The sequence below is a fragment of the Lontra canadensis genome, unplaced genomic scaffold (assembly GCF_010015895.1).
Source record: "Lontra canadensis isolate GAN:19392208 unplaced genomic scaffold, GSC_riverotter_1.0 scaffold8, whole genome shotgun sequence".
Lineage (NCBI taxonomy): Eukaryota > Metazoa > Chordata > Mammalia > Carnivora > Mustelidae > Lontra > Lontra canadensis.
This window is the reverse complement of record NW_022631002.1, coordinates 31,719,474-31,738,206: the sequence shown is the minus strand read 5'-3', so window position 1 is coordinate 31,738,206 and position 18,733 is coordinate 31,719,474. Positions and strand designations below refer to the sequence as shown.

At 45.8% G+C, this 18,733-nt stretch overlaps 1 protein-coding gene across 12 annotated transcripts in view; it reads left to right on the top strand.

Annotated features, from left to right (window-relative positions):
* The window catches only part of CYLD (CYLD lysine 63 deubiquitinase), a 64,634-nt gene extending 57,536 nt beyond the window's left edge, over nucleotides 1-7,098 (top strand). For all 12 annotated transcript variants that reach the window (XM_032854492.1, XM_032854486.1, XM_032854495.1 and 9 more), the window contains 5 exons: nucleotides 2,256-2,388; nucleotides 3,310-3,418; nucleotides 4,488-4,606; nucleotides 4,866-5,082; nucleotides 6,446-7,098. In XM_032854492.1, coding sequence (XP_032710383.1) covers nucleotides 2,256-2,388; nucleotides 3,310-3,418; nucleotides 4,488-4,606; nucleotides 4,866-5,082; nucleotides 6,446-6,630 — 763 coding nt within the window. In that variant the 3' untranslated portion in view covers nucleotides 6,631-7,098. The remainder of the gene's footprint in view (nucleotides 1-2,255; nucleotides 2,389-3,309; nucleotides 3,419-4,487; nucleotides 4,607-4,865; nucleotides 5,083-6,445) is intronic.
* Nucleotides 7,099-18,733: the final 11,635 nt, after the last annotated feature.

Here is an 18,733-nt window from a genome sequence, read left to right as displayed (position 1 = left end):
GCACAGGATTCCTGAGCAGGAAGAACCAGGACTAAATCACCTAACTCAGACACTTACTACAGACTGTACTTTAGAAAGACAAAGCTGCATTTAGAACAAAGGAGCAGTCTCTAGAAACAACGAAGAATTAAGGTCAGAAATGTAGGTTAATTAAGTCTTCATATTAAAAAACCAATAACAGTAGTAATGATGACTCCTGTGGGGTGTTGAAGAGAAGGTGAAACTGAAGTCATAGCCACTGGTAAGAGGATAGTACACGGAGGCAAAGAAAGAAAAATTCCAAGAAAAAAAATCAGCAACAAGAAGCAAAGGTGCAGGCAGTGTTACTGAATGCCTCTCATTGTAGAACATGGCCTCCATGTTCTATCCCACAGTGCTAGATGGTGCAGAATCGGTAAAGAATTTTAGTGGCTACCCGTGAAGGTCTGTGTCATGAAGGTAGACAGACCAATTAGCATACAGTCCCATGAATGTTTTTATCTCCTCCATAGATAATATGTTTTCTTTTAAGGTCAATGCAGCATTTGTACCCTTTTGCTTTTAGATTTTCCTAGTGGAAAACAGCAATCTAAATTGTAGTTTTGTACCATCCCACCAGCTTTGTTGTAATTCTTGTGTATGGCTTGCTAATTACTCCAGGGTTTTAGCTTTCTAAAAACGGTGGTAATGAGATTTAGGTGCTTGGTTTTTTTTTTCTCCCCCACATCCCAACCAGGCTCCTAATCTGTCTGCCTGGGTATCGCAAAGCTGTTGGTCATCTTCTCATTTCTGGCTCCCTTCTCTCGATGTCTGCCTCCTGGGTTCCCGTCAGCCACAATTCCTCTTCCCCCTCATCATTATTATTTCTAACTGTTGCAGCTTCTGACCTCTACCACTTTATGCTTTCTTAGTTTCCTGTCCTATTTTTTTTTTTTCCCTTTTACCTATTGCATTTTTTTTTTTTTTATGCTTCTGGCTTTCACAGAAGAATGCTGGTCTTTTACAGTCATCAACAACCAAGTAAAATACTGATCTAGCATAACCTTCAGGTTTTTTGGTTATCATTTGTTTTTATTTGTTGTGGGTTTTCGTGAATCTCTTGGCTTTGTTAACAAGTAAGTTTTGTTTATTTCAGGAGATAAGTTGCTTTGGAAAGCTGAGGGCTTCTGGAGGTTGATCTCTGAACAGCTGTTCCATTACGAACACTATGTTAATAAATTTCTATAAAAATCTTGAAATCTATCTGTAAATAGGTTGATTGTATACCCAGAAACTCTGCTGAAAAGGTAAATAGTAAAGATTATCAGTCCTTTTGGTAGAGTTAGTTTTTTAAAGATTAATGACAATCTGTAGTAAAGTAATTAGTTAGTTAGTTAATTTTTTATTTATTTAAAGAGGAGAGAGAGCGCATGTGCAAGCAGGGGAAGGGCCAGGGAGAGGGAGCGAGATCTCAACTAGACTCCACACTGAGTGCTGATCCCGACGTGGGGCTTGATCTCTCAACCCTGAGACCATGACTCGGAGTCGAAATCAAGAGTTGGACTCCCAACAGACCAAGCCACCCCAGGCACCCCTGTTGTGAAATATTTAAAAGGACAATGTGAAAAAATTGGTAACACTGTGACGGGCGTGTAGTAGAAGCTTACTTGGTATTTGTTGAATAAATGAGTGACGGTCTAAAGAGACAGCGTGCTTTCATGGAAAGAATAGTCAGTGGTTGATAGGACACCAGGTTTTTACACCTAGCTCTGCTTTAAGTTGCCAGGAAGCAATGACTATTCTTTAATAGAACTCAGGGCCTTCATTTTAGAAGTGAAACATTGGGTCTGTCCCATTCAGAGACATAAGAATTTATTTTCCTGTTTCAAGCACTAAATGCTTTTTAGATTTTGAACAGTTCATCAATAGTTTAATGGGTTGTTGATTAAAAATACTTTTAAAATTTGGACAGTTAAGTTGAACCAAGCAATTTTAGCTTCTGGTTATTATTGTTCAGACAGTGCTTCTCGCTGCAAATTTATTCCTTTATTTTTCTGCTCACCACTAAGGGGACTTTTGGATATGAAAACTAAGATAAGAACTCATTTTTGCGGTTTTTTTGCAATTTACATGTAATTAATTAATCTGTATTATTGTCTTTCACCTGTTGTTCGCATGACCTGGAGACACCATCAATGTCATAGGATTTTCTGTCCTCAAACACAGCTGGGACAGCTTCATGTTCTGACTGAAGCATTTTGTAGAGAAGTCATATGTTTCTTTCTGCATGTTTTTAGATCAGCAGGTCAAAAAGTACAAGATTGTTACTTCTATCAAATTTTTATGGAAAAAAATGAGAAAGTTGGAGTTCCTACAATTCAGCAATTATTAGAATGGTCTTTTATCAACAGTAACCTGAAATTTGCAGAGGTTAGTGATATTATATTTTATGGGACATTGCTTAGTAATCTTGAAACTACTACTAGATTTAATAACTGTTAATTTTACCCCACTGAGAACACAGTAACTATTAACAAAACACAAATTAAAAAAAAAAGTTCAGTGTTTCAGTTGTGTCCTTGTAGAAAATGCCTTAGAATTAAGATTGGACTTTCTGGATTTTTGGTGCCAAAGAAAATATAAAGTTAATTTGTAACTTGAAAAATTTTGAGTAGCTTTTGAGGGAAAAGAAGAATTGTGTTTTTTTTTTAAACTGTCATTTTACCCAGTTTAATATTTTACCTAAGCATATTAGCCAAACATCAAAAAAGAATGTTTACTTTTCCTTCAACAAGAGACAAAATAAATTCACTTATTTTGTTATTTTAGTTTGTTAGTGAACAAGTGATAGAAATTATTTTTCTTTTATTGTTTCCTGTGTCTTCATGATCTTAGTGGTACATGCTTGTGGTTTATTTTTATTGAATTTATTTCTGAAAGAATGTTCTGGTAAGGCTTTTAACGGCTACAGTTATTTGTTGAAATAGAAGGAATGGTGTCCTTGGGTGACCACAGTTTCTTTATTATACTTGCCAAAACAATTATTCTAAAATGTTTATTTTAAATGTAAACCCACAGTGGAGTGTTACTCTAGAATGTCATCATATTGTTAGAGCCCCAGAGTTGTTGACCTGCCCGACCCCTGGGTGTCCATGGAATGGATCCTGGACCACTTGAGAACTTGTGGCTCAGTGGTGCTCTGGCCATCGCATTCATGTTCGGATCCCGTGTACAGGCCATCCGTGTTATGGCAGAACCACTACTTGGCATGATGACCAGGACTGCTTTGGTTTCATAGGGAAATTTTTTTTAAGCACTTCGATTCTAAAAATACGTTTATCTTGTTTTTAGGCACCATCATGTCTGATTATTCAGATGCCTCGATTTGGAAAAGATTTTAAACTGTTTAAAAAAATTTTTCCTTCTCTGGAGTTAAATATAACAGATTTACTTGAGGACAGTAAGTATAAGATTTTTTAGTTTGTTTTATTTTTCGCAAATAGGCCAGTCTCATTAATTATGAGTCAGAGTCTAACAGGATGCGGTTCTTCTAAGAGGCAATTCAATATCTGAAGAGCCTAGAAATACTAACCTAGTACTTCCAGTTCTAGGTGTTCCAAGAAAATAATCAGAGATGCAAGTCAATATTCTATATGCAAATGTATTTATTGTCACATGATGAAGAAATTAGGAACAAGGTATTTGAGAGAAGAGTAGTTAAATGAATTATGGTGTATCTATGCAGTGAAACCACTGCTGTTAAACTTCATGTTTGTGAAGACCAGACAGCACGAAGGTAGTTATGACATAATATTAAGTGAAAAGAGAGGTTGGTCCTTTCTATAAGAGGACCCTCCCCCCACGCACACGCACACACACACACACAGGGTTACATAAATCTGCAGATATAAAATTACTGGAGAAAATTCACAGTGTTGTGACAGTGGTTATCTCTTGCTAACTGAAATTGTAGTTGCTTACAGTTTTCTTCTTTATGTTTTTTTGATTCTTTGAATTCTCATCAGATGTTTTCACACAATTCATAATTGTGTGAAAACATTCTAGAATACAGTGTTTTTAAAAAACTGTCACTTGTCACTGTTTTTAAACAATTGAGCACCTGGGTGGCTCACTTGGTTAAGTGTCTGCCTTCAGTGCAGGTCATGATCCCAGGGTCCTGGGACTGAGCCCTAAGCCCCGAATCAGGCTTCCTGCTCAGTGGGAAGCCTGCTTTTCCTTCTCTCTGTCTCTGTCCCTGCTCTCTCTCAGTTGCACACTCTCTCTCTCAAATAAATCTTAAAAAATAAAACAAAACAAAACAAAAAACCAGCTGTCACTTGATCATAGAAAATGTCTTTTAAAGATATCCCGAGTCCATGGAAATACAGCATAACATTTATGGGGACAGACAGGGGTGGACTTGTTGAGTCTAAGTCCTCAATGAAGCTTACCTTTTCCTTTTAATTTTTTTAATGGAAGAATGCATGTTTAGAGGCCCCGTAACCTCTCTCCCACCCCTGCCATTTCAGCCCCCAGGCAGTGCCGGATATGCGGGGGGCTCGCCATGTATGAGTGTAGAGAGTGTTACGACGACCCTGACATCTCCGCCGGAAACATCAAGCAGTTCTGTAAAACCTGCAACACTCAAGTAAGTTTGACGTCCCTGAATGGAGGTTCTCTCCTTAAATAGGAAGTGGGAAACATTTCAGGTTTTGGAGAGTTTTCACGATTAACTCGAATTCACAATCAAGAGGTGTGGCTCATGTGTCTTCTGATTCCCCGGGGGGCTGTTGAGAAGTACTCTGTTGCTGTTTATAGGGTTGAGTTCGGTTAGAGGAGGTGGGGCCCATCTGCTGGAGACACTGAGTCTGGCTCACGAGTGACATTCTCTTCATGTTCCATCTCAGGTCCACCTGCACCCCAAGAGACTAAACCACAAATATAACCCGGTGTCACTTCCCAAAGATTTACCTGACTGGGACTGGAGGCACGGCTGCATCCCCTGCCAGAAGATGGAATTGTTTGCTGTTCTCTGCATAGAGACGAGCCACTATGTCGCCTTTGTGAAGTACGGGAAGGACGACTCGGCCTGGCTCTTCTTTGACAGCATGGCTGATCGGGATGGTATTTTATTTTATTTCTATTTATTTACTTTTTAAGATCTTACTTACTTATTTGGGAGATAAAAGAAGAGAGAGAAAGGGAGAGCACCAGTGAGGGGGGGGGCAGGGGGAAAGAGGGAAGCAGACTGCCCGCTGAGCAGGGAACCTGACCCAGGGCTCGATCTCAGGACCTGGGACCATGACCTGAGCTGAAGGCAGATGCTTAACCGACTGAGCCACCCAGGTGCCCCCAGGATGGTATTGTAAGAACTTCTCTTCTACATGTGGCACCGTTTTAGTTTGTAGTGGGATAGAGTTCATAGAGTATAGTCTGTTCTGAGTAATAGAATAGTGTCTGTGGAAAGCCTCTCAGGAGTATGTTGGTGCCGGAGTCTTTCTATCTTGAAATGCATATGTGACCCTGTCACTGAATTGAGGAATAATCGCATTGTGATATTTTGACACACATGTGGTTATTATTAAAGGAAGAATCCTAAACTTCTTATTTTAGTGCTGAGAGGTTTTCCTTTCAGCTTCCGTCTCCTTTTACTCTTGGGCTCCTCTCCTTGTCCGTACCTGCCATAGTCGCCGTGTTGTCTTCTAAATGATGAAGCAAAGAATAGAAATTAATTTCTTCTTTGGAAAAATAAGCCTATTCTGCATGTAATGTTTCTTCCCGAAATGGGGAGTGTGCTGCCTCTTCTGGGCCGTGTTCAAGGACGCTTCAGCATAATTTAACAAGCACCTAACGAGTGCGTGTGCAGGAACAGGGGCTCTCACGTAGCTGGAAAGCATCCGGAGGTCGGACATTTGGAAAAGCCTTTGGGAGGCCGGGCCGGGAGAGCCTTTCTGGGAGCCCCTAAAACCACCCCAGCATCGTCCTTCAGTCTGATGATGTGTGAAACAAAGCCTTGCGAGCCTGGCACAAATACGTATTTAAAATTTAGGGAAGTGAAATATCATTCATTTTGCTAGATGTGCTCTAAACCTGATGATCTCATGGTGGAGTGTTCCAGGTCTTTCTGTCTGGGAAGGGACACAGGACGTGAGGAGTTGGTTGTTGTGTGATTACGTATATGGAACGCTATTCCCTCACTAATTGCAGAGAAGCCGATAAAATAGGTTTTGGACTTCACTCAGGATATGCTTCCTTTTACTAATTTTATTCCATTGGCCCCAGGATCCTTTGAGAAACCAAGAAGTGAGAATACTAAGACTTAAAAGGACCCTTGAACTTCTAGGAATCAGAAGCAAAATACGGTCTTTCAGATCTTGGAAGGCAGCCGCCGCTAAATTTAGAGTTGTAAAATCACTTTGGTAGGTCAGGGCGGCCAAGGGGCTTAGAACTCGCCTGCCCTAAATAGGGTTCTAACTCTTTTCCTCAGGTGGCCAGAACGGCTTCAACATTCCTCAAGTCACCCCGTGCCCAGAAGTGGGGGAGTACCTGAAAATGTCTCCCGAGGACCTGCACTCCCTGGACTCCAGAAGGATCCAAGGCTGCGCACGAAGACTTCTCTGTGACGCGTACATGTGCATGTACCAGAGCCCGACCATGAGTCTGTACAAGTAATGGGGCATCTGGGCAGGGGCGGCGGCCGGAGGAGCGGTGGTCCGCTCTCATTTGCCCCGAGCTGCCGGTTTTGTTCCGCGTCCATTGCCGGCAATGGATGTCTTTGTGGTGGTGATCCTGCCGAAAAGGAGTCCTGTGTTTAAAAAAACCCATTGCTTTTGTGTTACCGAAGTATTTAATAAGAAGCATTTTGCACTCTAGAAAGTATGTTTGTGTTGGTTTTTTAAAAAGTCTAAATGAAGTTATTAACACCTGAAGCTTTAAGTTAAGTGCATCGATCCTACGATATTTTTGGAAGCATAAAATTTTAATTGTGACAGTTTAAAACCTCTTTTAGTCCATTGAGGATGTAAATAAATGTGTCTTCTTTATGGACCAAGGATATGAAATCATTTTTCCTTTTAGCTATTGGTTGCCTTGAGGAAGAAATATGTTGGCTTTATTCAGAGTCTGCTTTCAAACCAGTTATGATAATTGTGCTGAGTTTGATTTGTTAATTCTCTCTTATATAATGCTGAGTCCCGCATGCACCCACCCCGCTGAGCTCCTGTGTCTCTGCCATAGTGGCCAGAAGAGTACTTCCATCCCTTTAATGGTGGTGTTTTCTATTTGTTCTGGTTTTGAGGCATCTCAGTGATTTTTGTCATAAAACGTCTATTTTTTGATGTAATTTTCCTGGGGGATTTGAATATATAGCAGTTGAAGCTCTTCATTCACACCAGTAACTGTCAGCTGAGAAGTTTGGTTGTTGTTGTCGATGTTGTTTGGTTGTTGTTAAGGCTCTCTGACTATTTTATGAACAGGGCACAGTGAATTTTATGAAAGGGTCGGGGTGATAACTAGATTTCTACACAAATATATTGCTCATCAGAAAATAAAATTGAATCTGGAAAACTCATGAAAATCTCCCTGAAGAGATGTATTGGCTTTCTAAACCTCTCCTGTTGTGAGGAGGACTGTCCAGAACATAAGCAAGGTCGGCCAGTCCGCTCACTGAATCCGGCTTGATTTTGCGGGAGGTCATGGCAGTTACGGGTCCGATACGTGACTGAAATGCTTGCGGCAGCTTCGTCGTCCCCCTGGTGAAATACGTAGAACATGGATGTGTTCTTAGCTCATGTCCACAGCACGTGTCTGGAGCACAAGTGGATGTTGTAGACTAGAACTGCAGGTTGTAAACGTCCGTGCCACGGAACGTGCTGTGGTCTGTGTTTTCTCTGAGTGTCCTTTGTGGTATTGTTGTCCTTCTGGAAAGACTTCCTAACCACGCAGAAAGACAGAAGAGTTGTCATGTGTATATAGCATATGACTTCCTAAAACATTTAGTGTCAAATGAAAGTAGAGTCGAGTCTTTACAAACCCCGCAGCTAGTTTCTTTTAAGTCATGTTTACCTTTGGTCCTGTCATTCCATTTTGCTAATATTTATTAGCTTTATAAATTGTAGTAAGGTACAAAAACCCTTTTTTTCATCTTGTAAATTTTTCATTTTTGAAATGAAAAAGCACATAAATTTTGCATGAGGTTTTGCTGAATGCTTGAGTGGGGCTGGGAGGTGGGTACTGGGTCAGGGGTTGGGGGTGCGGAACCCAGGCCAATGTGGCTGGCGCCACTCCTGTCCTCCTTGGGAAACAAGGGAGGGGCCTGGGGAGCACGATATCTGAGGTCTCCTCCGGCTCTGGCCTTCTGCAAGACCGATCACCCCTCAGTAAGGCGGTGTTGAGTGAATAAATGGATGAATGAGCTTATAAATGTGATTTTTAAAAAATTATCTGGAGGAATGAGCAGGAATCTCTGTCTAGGTAAGAATGGATTTAACAGTTAAAAAAGAGAAAGTTCCTTTTCTTTGAAACAAAACACACATTCAAGAAGGTCTGTCCTGCCCAGTCTCTTGTGGCAGAAGGCTTGAAGAAGACTCATCTGGATGCATGCACGGGGTTTTACCCCAGGATGTGGAGTCTCTTTCCTGGGGGAGGGGGCCGCATCTTTTAATGATTTCTAAGATCTCCTTCAAGTGGAACCTTATGTCCTTTCATTGTTACCTGGGGGAGGGAGCACTCAGTAAGGGGAAGCCAGGGCCGGGCGTGGTGTTCTCTGTGGAGGGGTGAGGCTCTTCCCCTCGCCCTGGATGGTCCTTCTGGGTGGTCCCCTCCTCATCCCTGTCTCAGCAGAGCCCATGTGGCAACTGGGCACTCTCAGGACTGGCACCTGTATGGCACCGGTGGCTCATGTACCTGGTGATTTATTTAATTTTTAGCCTTAAATTTCCTTTAATATTTTCCTATTGGCTTCTAAAATGTTTTGGTTATCCCTTTTTCCAAATCCTATCTAAAATCTAGATGGCAATAGAGTAGAATTATTTATAACATGGTTTATGCTTCATAGCTACAAATAGAAAATGTAACAAGTCCTTTTCGCCCACCTCCCAACTAAATTCACACTTGTAAGTGTGTGTGTGGTGTGTGTGCGCGCGCACGCGCATGTGCTGCAGGCTTAAGGGGGAAGAGAGGGAGATGGAGGGAGGGGGGAGGGAGAGGAACCCTGTTGTGAGGTAGAAGCTAAGTGTGTTTGTCCCTCACAAGCAGCTTTATAAAGGAGTTACAGTTTGACTCCATCCCTGGAAGAATGTTTTGTGAGACTGAGAAAACTCATGGAAAGCCAAGAGAAACAGTAACAGAAGTTAGTGACATATAGTTGTTAGAATTGCTAAGGATGACCTCCTTAGAATAGTTTAGGATTTTTGTAATTCATATTTGCCAAAGCATTGTAGGTGAATGGCTTCTTTCTGTCCCTTGGATTCATTTATTTTTTCACCTAACCCATAATTCAGTAACAAGAGAAAGGCATAGTAATTAATCTTATGCAACTTGTATCGTCATGTCGAGTCCTGTTGTTTGAACTTGGTGTCTTCTTAAGTTCCGGCTTTACTCCCCCAGCCAACTAGATTAAGCTGCACCTGCTCGGCCAGTCGGAGACAGAGAGGTGAGCCGAGAATACAGCATTAGGCCTTAGCTAAGCAGCTGCCTGCCAGTGAGTACTTAGTGGACGTTTATTACTGAGAACTGTGCCAGAAGGGATAGGAGACAACATCCCTGCCTTCGAACAGCTTAGCGCCTACTTCTGACCACAAGGTTCCTTCCTACTCCTGGTTGCTTCAGTGTAAGGACACCAGGTCTGGGACTCAGTAACAGAAAAAGAAATGATCCGGGTCCACCCCTTTCTCTGGCTCTTGCTCTGTTAGCCTTAGATGACTGCTTCTCTACTTTGGACCTTCGTGTCCTCTGTATAACAAGGGGGTTGGACTATCACATTTTATGGAAAAAAATACAAACTTCTGGGTCCCAGGCCCCACCCGCTGGATCGGACTCTTCAGGAGTGGCGTCTAGGGGGGCTTGGAGTAAAAGGCTCCACCAGGTGAGCCCGATGACCAGCCAGATTTGAAAACTACTGAGCTAAAAGATCTCAAAAATAGCTTTTATGTGGCTGTGTGGTTGTGTAATGTTATGGCATTCATTATTTTACATAAATGTGGGTAATTAGATGTTTATCACATTGTTTACTTGTGTTTACGTATGATTTTATATAAGAAATACATTTGAGTATATATATACCTCAACCTACTGTTTCCTAGAGGTGTTAGCAGTCTTTGGAACACACACACATCTTAAGGGGATATTTGATATTATTTACCTGGACGTTTGTCTTCCATTTTATTTCTTTAGGGGAAACTGAGACTCTCTGTGTGTACCAAAGAAATGGAAAAACAAAACTCTTGTGCAAAATTAAAACATTATTTCGTACTATCTGCGACTTGATGAAAATTTGAACGTCATATGAAAAGATTTTTTGTCTGGGGTAAAAGTCCTCTTATCATGAAGCAAAATGTCCGTGTTAAAGTAGGTGGAGTATAATGTTTCAAATTAAAAATAAGATCTCCTTCCCTGGGAGTTAGTGATGTTAACAGCACACCCACGGTTCCCCATCAATGAAAATAATACTTGAGTCCCCCAAGGCATGCTGGGGGCGTGGAGGAGGAGAGCGTATTCAAATGGAAACCAGCGTGCCCACGGGAGGGTGGAGGCTGGAGGATGACGGAAGGTAACCCCTTCCAAGCCCATGTGGTGCATGGGGCCCCACGAGAAGGCAAGGCCTGGTCTCTGTGTGCCTCCTGCGGTCCTTGTCACTTGTCAGAGACTAGGCTTGTCTAGGGCGAGGCTCCCTGCAGGGGATTTCCCTTGCACTTGCCTGTGCTCCTTCAAAAAGTCTCTCAGGAGAGAAAAGAGAAGAAAGGATGCTTCATCTTACTGTACATCCTGAGGCAGCGGCAGGGTCTCTCTTGAGTCAGGGAGCAGTGCTGAACAGCCAGCCAGCAAACGTGGTGGAAGGCAGGGGAAGGAGATGCGGTGGGGAAGGAGCCATTCCTTCTCCCCGATGCTGGTCAACGCCGGCGTTTGTGGGCGGTCACTGGAGCCCAGCTTGATTTCCTGACCCTCAGGTTGGACCATGTTCATTTGCTCACATGTCAGAGTCTCTCATTTGCTCACAGATGCTGGGGGGAGGGTTGGGGAGGGCAGAGGCCAGTGACGGGGGTGGGTAATCCTCCCAGGGACCACACGCCTCCCCTCTCTCTCGCAGTCCTAAACACTGTCCGCTCCTGTTTTGTGCTTTTTTCTGGAGATTATGTTGGAGACTCCACCGTCCTTGGTTTTGTTTTACGAAATGGCCTATAGTACTGTTGAATTTTAACTCCAGAGAGTCCAATGTCCTGTCACAAACATTCACTTTTTTTTTTTTTTCAATCCCATTTGAAACTTCCCAGGGAAGTTGTGGTTATTCATAAATTGGTGTAAAGGAGCACATTTTGTACTGCATTTCACATATCTGGTGTCTTGTTCAGCATTTTTTTTTTTTTTGGTCTAAAGAACATGCTGTATTTATGAAGATATTCTTAAAAAAAATAACACCCCGTAAAATATCCCTTTACTATCAGATTGCTCTGATTTAGCCTTAATTTTGTTAAATTTTTTAGAGATGAATGAAGTGCTGCTGTGGAAAGAAATGTACTATATATTATTTCTGTATCATTAAAATTAAATTTTTATGGTTCCTCTTCCTTGATTTCTTTGGGGAAGGGTTTCGGGTTACGGGAAACTGGGATTGAGTACAGCCTCTTATGTTGTTGCCGGTGCCAGGTGGGTGCCCCCTTTAGGGGGAGAAGCTGTACCTGGAAGTGCAACCTCTGTCCTCATTATGGCCGTTCTAGAAAACCTCACAGACTTTTCCTGCTCTGGGCCATGTGCCAGTGGGTTGCCTCCTGACATCACGGTTCCCAGTAGCCTCTTGAAGTAACTGGGCATTTCCGAGCTCTGGCCCTGATGAGGGCTGCGTTCCGCCAGTCTCTAAACCACTCCAACTAGCAGTTGCCCTCCTGAGCCTCGTCGTCTCTAAGCATGGGCACAAAGCTGTCAACTAGAATAGTGCGTCCCGGTCCTCCACGGCTGCCAAGGAGCCATTCAACACTCTGCTGTCCTCTCTGACCCAGAGAAGTGATCACAGGATGCAACGCAGGCTGACACTCTCATCTTCTAGAACAAGGCTTCCTCAAGAATTCCTTGGAGTTCATTCAGGCCCCTTACTGCCAAGGTAGGGAAGCCAGAATGGTCTAAGTGATACTGATGATAATAGTACATTCAAGAACCTTCTTGTTTCAAAAGCCTCTAGCAGGACAAACACACCGTGATCCAGAAACAGTGCCGTTTTAGCATCCTTCGGTCAGACTCCAGGGTTTGTGTGCTGTGTCCTAGGTGCCATTCTTAGGGGGTCTGGGTAGGTTAGTGTGGCGGTGAGGGTGTAGGCTCATGTGCCCACCTGTGGGGAGGGACCACCCAGTGAAAATGAGTCCCGGTCAGAGGAGAGCTGAGCGGCTTGGCAGAGAAAGCACTAGCCCATTCTAAGCCTCCCTTCCTGGGGCCAGGATGGGTGCTCTTCTGACTCTTCTGGGGAGGCAGGTCATCCCCCATGAAAGCCTGCAGCTCTCAGTCCCACCTGTACGCCGAACTCGAGCACGGAGACTTCAGACCTAGAATGCTGGTCCCTGCCCAAGCGATTGGGATCTGTAGGCAGGGCCCGTCAGGCACTGGGTATTTTTCAAAGCTCTTTACATCTGTCCCTCTTGCAGCAAAATTGGGAGCCACTTTTCGGGAGGACTGGGGTTTTTTGAGAGATATAATCTACTTGTCATTCCCTGGTGGAACTCTCTGCTCTGAAAAAAGAGGATTGTGAACTTGGCCAAGCTCCCAAGGGGACGTAGAAAATCCCTTGTGGGGCTCCTGGCCTTGACTCTGGAGAAAGAGCCTTGGAACTATATGTTGGGCGTGTTCTGGAGGCAGAAGAAAGCCCTTGGAAGCAGGATGAATTTCACTCCTGAAGAGGGCTTGAACAGAGGTACCCTCCAGGGGCAAGATGATGACGCTCTTCTCTCCATTCAGGGAATATTCCAGATGGTGTGGAATCTTAGATGTCATAAACAAGAACCAACCCCTCCTGCCTGGCTCATTAGGTAAGAAGTAGAGGAGTTCTCAGGAAAAAAGTCTTGTGTTTGGGGGGTCAGCCCGTATGCCACACTGGACAATCACGTCTGGGCGTGTTGCCAGCTTTGGAAGACTTCTGCCGTGGGAATTGTCACTGGAGGGCCAAGTAGTCCCTGACGGCTAAGCTAGGAATTAGGTGAGTGAAGACTGATCTGGGCAGCACGAACAGAGAGGAACCCAGCCAGCAGTGACCTTCATCCCAGACGCAAACCGTACCCGCCGTGTGGACTCTTGAACTTCATGCATCAAACCGTTCCCTGACAACCTCGTGTCTGTTTTAAATACTGCTTTTTCCAAAGTAGCTTGTGGTCACCAACTTGGCCTGGGCTGCCTTCTTGAGCTCCTCTTCCCCACTCCTCCCCTCTTTGTGAAGTGCTGAATGGGACCGTGGAGGTCTGAGTTTGTGGGTGCCAATCAAGTGGCAGGTACGGTCTCACCAGCCTGTGCGGTAAATGAGGTCAGGTCTTAGACCATGATCCGTGGCTTCATCGCCGCCTGTTCTGAATAGCTAAAGGGAAGCAAAGCTGCTCCCTGGAGTGGGGCAAGCTGGGGTTACCATCTTGCCATCTACATTCCACGTATTGTAAACAAGTGTGTGTTTTACTCTTTCTGGCCATCTCTGCAAACTTCAGACTATTTTGTTTAGCTGTATTTCCAAACCATGCCCTGTAGGTCGCCCCTTGTGGGTGACCACTGCAGATGGAAAGCTGAAGTGCAGTCCAGGGTTTCTGCTCAGAGGTTGAGTCCTCCCAGAGGCCTTCTTCACAGCCCATGTCAGCCGGTGGTGTGTTGGTAAATGTTTAACAACCAGCTCTCCAGGGAGAGAAAAAGCCCTGATCTGTAGCCTTTGCTGATTTTGCGGTGTAAATCCTCTCACTGTGGCCGGTGGCGAGCTCCCAGCGTGCTGTCTGCAGGTGGATTTGGAAAGATGCAAGTAGGATTACACATACATATATAGCGTTTCCACTGACCAGATAGAGACCCAAGTACCTGAGCACAGATCGGGGCAGCAGCCACAGCCCTGAGACCAAACCCAGCTCACCGCCTACTTCTGGAAATGTTTTATTGGAACACAGCCCTGTCCATTCCAATTACACATCTACGGCTGCTTTTTCCCAGTGGTTACCACGGAAACTGTGTGCCCTGCTCAGCCTAAAATATTTACCGTCCTGTCCTTTACAGAAAAAATTTGCTCACCCCTAGCATAGATAATTGTAAAATGTAAGATAATTCAGAAGCGATGAGTTTTAAACTGAACTTATTTTATGAAATTTAATGATAACTTTAAAATATAACTTATTAGCTTATGTAATTAAACTTGGAGAATAGATGTGTTTAAGAACTGGCTCTTAAAATTCCTGAAAATGTAGCAATCAGCTTCTGTGAGCCAGCTCCGGGTTACCAGTGGTCATCGAAGGTGCAAATATGCTCACTGTGTGGCCCCGACACTGTTCATTCTCTCCACGGCACCTCTGGTTTACTGTGGTCATTAGGGCACTGGACGTAGTGGTTTATTGTGGTCTCTCTGCACCAGAAGCAGGGACTTTTTCTAGGTCCCTCAGTTCCCTTTTCTTAGCACCTTGAACACAGCCCTGCATACAGTAGGTGCTCAAACATTTCCAGAGTGAAAGAAGGAAATTTTAGCCTTGAATGCGTGGAAGCCAGACCATTCACTGTGTTGACTTGGCCTGAATTAGATCACCATCCCTACCTCTTTAGAGATCATACAAGAGGTCCCTCGCCTCTGGTTCCCCACATAATGTTTCCGCTGAGACGTAGCGCGGTTGTACGATTTCCCTCCTAAGTGTTTATGGACTTGAGATGAACCCATGCCTATACAGTGCTTAGCACAGCCTCGTACTTAGCAACCCCTCAGTAAATGGTCGCCAACAAGCCGCCGAAAGCCGTCATGGTAGTATAATCATGAACTTGAGAGACAGGCTGCCAGTCTAATCAACACGTCTCTTTCCACCTTGCTTCTCCCTCCGCGATCTGGTTTTCAGGTCATAGTCTCAAGTCTTCAGATTGCTTTTCCAGATTTAGATTTTCTTATGCAAGCCGGTCCTCTTGGCGCAGCACTGTCATCTTGTGGTCATAGTAGGTTATGGCAATGTCCCGGGTTTTCACTCCCCACTCTGCCAGCAGCCAGGTCCCAGGTTTGGGAAGCAGCAGGTGATTGTTGAAAGCAAATGTGGCAATGAGTCAGGGGTTACATACCAGGTTACTAATTACATCCAGGAGGGTTTAGGCTTCGTCTATGTCATTTGAGGATAGCTGGCTCATTTGGGGCATTTCTGCTTGGGCCTGTCCTCTCCCCCTCTCTCAGTCTTTCCTGTGTCTCTCAGTCTACCTTGAGCTTTCAGGTGGATTTCTGCTTATTTCAGATGAGTTAGTGCCATCTACTGGGCGAAGGCCATAAGGTCGGTTGTGAGATCTCTCAGGGATCTGCAGAAGAATGAATTTACAAACCTGTGGTTTTATGGGAAGAACATAGGCAGATAAAAGGATCCTGATGTCAGGCCCCTTAATTATCGCACATTTCTCTCTTCACTAGAAACATTCTTCTATGAAGGAAGGAGGCTCGGGGAAGGACTGTGAGCCTAGTGACTACTATACTGAGGTTAGTACGCCTACAGTTGTTAGGGTCTCTGTGTGAAAACCGGTCACACTCTCATCAGTGTTTCTGAAAGGGTGGTCTGTGGACCACGTTGCATCCAGGTCAACCAGGGCCTTAAGAAGTCAAGCTCAGAGTCCACCCCCTGCCACTAAACCGTGCAGAACCATACTCTCAGAGCAGGGCTCTGGGATCTGCATTTTGAGCACCACCCCCTTTCCCCTGCCCTAAAAGAAAAGTCTTTTCTACCTTTGTAGAAAAGACTGTTTCCTTTCAGCAAAATCTGGAAAGAATTTGCACTTGGATTTAGGCTTTAGTAACCTGCTTTGTGTGCTAGTGAGAACACACATCTCTTAGCAAAGCCATGGCTCCCACCTTCGCTCGTTCTGTGTGGTGGATTGTTAACACCCCAAAGCCCCTGGGCCGGTGCCTGGCACATCACAGGTGCCCCTCCTGACACTGCTGCCCCTGCCAGCCATGTCCCCCCGCTTCCATAACCCCCATCCTCTCTCATTCCTGCTCTGCACCTGTTTTGAGGCCCGGCCACACACCTGTGTGCAGGTTTAACACCAGGCTGTGTTGGAAAGATTCTAAGACTGGTGGTCACCATCTTTCTGGATGGCTTTTCTCTGAACCTCAGTTTCTCCAGTAATAAAGGGGGATTGGACTCTAGTCTCTACTGTCCTTTCCAGCTTCAACATTTTGGGGTTCTCCTGCTTTATAAGCTCCCCTCCATGTTGCACTCACAATGGCGTTTGGCTCTGGCTTCTGTACGGACGCCTCCTCAGACTACTGACTAATCTCTTGTTTTGTTCTTCCTCAGCCCCCAATCCTAAACAGTTATATGCAGATCGTGAATGACATGGGTGTTCAAGACAGGCAAGCTTATTTTATTTTAAAGCGTTAACGTTTTGTATGCCCTATAGAGAGCAATTCTAGTGCTAGGACATTTTTTTAAGGACATGAGGCTCATAGGAGCAGCTGAGATTAGCTCTAAGAGTCTGGGCAACATGGTTTGTAATTGACAAACTTAGAGGTGCAGGACCTTGATGAATTCATGGTGTGGCTGGATTACGTATGTGGTACTCTGTCGCCATCCAAGATTCTTCTGGAACACCATCTTTTTTTAATGACATAAGCAAAGGTCTATGATGTATGTTTTTTTAGTTGCAAAAAAACCAGGTCGTAAAAACTTACCTAACACATCTGACTTGCCTTATAGAAAGATTTCTGTGAATGTCCTGAAAAGTTTGCGAGGAGGGACCCCACTTATGTTTTCATGTCAGAAGGACCCCGTGTCAGAAGGACCCCAGTTGAGACCTACGGCTGACTGAGTGACAGGGCGTGTAGGGAGGGTGGCTGGGCAGGGGCCATTCATCAGACGGACATACTGGCTAAGGGAAAGTTTGGGAACTGTGAGTCAGATACTGTGAGGATGTTTGGGACTTTGGGGTAGGCATTTGGGAGGTCATTTAGCCTGAGGAAGACTCCAGTGCATTGCCACCTGTTTTGCAAACAGATGACTCCCTGCCCCGCCCTGCTCCTCGCAGCCCTGGGAGGAAGGCCACTGGGAGTGCATGGGGAATGGGAAGACCAGAGGGCTTTTCCGACCCCAGGGAAGGAGTGGATGGCAGCTGGCACCTGAGGGTGAAGCCGCCAAGACCTCACCACGTTAGAGGTGTGGCAGGAGGGCACACTGGGGGTACTGCCCATGGCTGGATCCAAACAGAAGCTGTTTGTCCCAGACCCGCAAGGCTGAGTGAGAGGGTCTGGGTGGGGCAGCATAAACCTCCAGGATCCGCCTGGAGAGACTGAGGCAGCTGAGTGATTGTCTGATGTACAGTGGTGAGCGAAGAGAACTCACCGTGCTCCGTGCATTTTGGTGTGACACAGACTCAGGCGATGGCCCTCGGGCTTCCTCTGCTCCCCTCTCTCCTGGGTGTCCCATCCTCTCTCTCTGGCCACCTGGAAAACACCCTCACTGCCTCCCCCTCCCCCTCCTAGTGGCCAGAACACAGAGAGAGCTTCATTTTATAGGCGGAGAAACTGAGGCCAACCGGCTCTGCTGGAATGCTCCCGGGGGTGCTGCATGGGCTCTGGGAGCCTGAGCCAGCCTCTCCCGGGGCTCTCCGCGGGGGCCGAGAGCACAAAGGCTGCTGCCTGCCTTGTGGAGGAGAATGGAGAGGGGAGAAGGAGGGCAGCCCCCCCATTCCCAGTGATGCTGCCCCTTCCCAGCCTCGTGTGCTCAGGGCTTGGGACGGGGGCCCTCCTTTGACCGAGGCGGCGAGGCGGGAGCGGCAGCATGAAGGACAGTGGTGGGCAGGACGGTGTGTCTTGGACGCCCGGAGCAGGGGAGCAGGAAGGAAGTTTGGGGTCGACTGCATTCCTGTGGGTGGCCTAGGGGCCTGGGGTGGGGATGAAGGCATGGGGGGCGCTTTGGGGTGGGGGCTGGGGAGCAGGAGGAGCCGCACTGGACTGTGTGACCCTGGGTCCTGATGGGAAAAAGGCTGGGCTCTACCCTGAGCAAGGCGTGTCTGCGCCCTGCGCCTTGGTGTCCCCGTTTGGCGAGCCTTGGACCCTGCGTTCCTACGTGTACTCGAGCTTGCCAGAGCCTCCTCCCAGGTCCCAGATGAGGACCAGGCAGAGCCAATGGGACTTGAACTCGGGGCTGCCTGGCTCCAGAGGCCTCGCATTGGCTCTAAAATGGGGGTAGTGCTGGAAGGGGGGGAGTCCCAAGACCGTTCTGTCGGCTCCCACCTGCTCCTGCTTCATGCCTGCCGGTCTCTGCTCCAGCCAGCTGCCCCTCCGCCGGGAGCCATGCTTGCCAGGTGAGGGCCCGATCGGATGCTCCGTGGGTGTGTCCTGCTGCTTGGAACCATCCTCTGGGACCGGCGCCCCTGC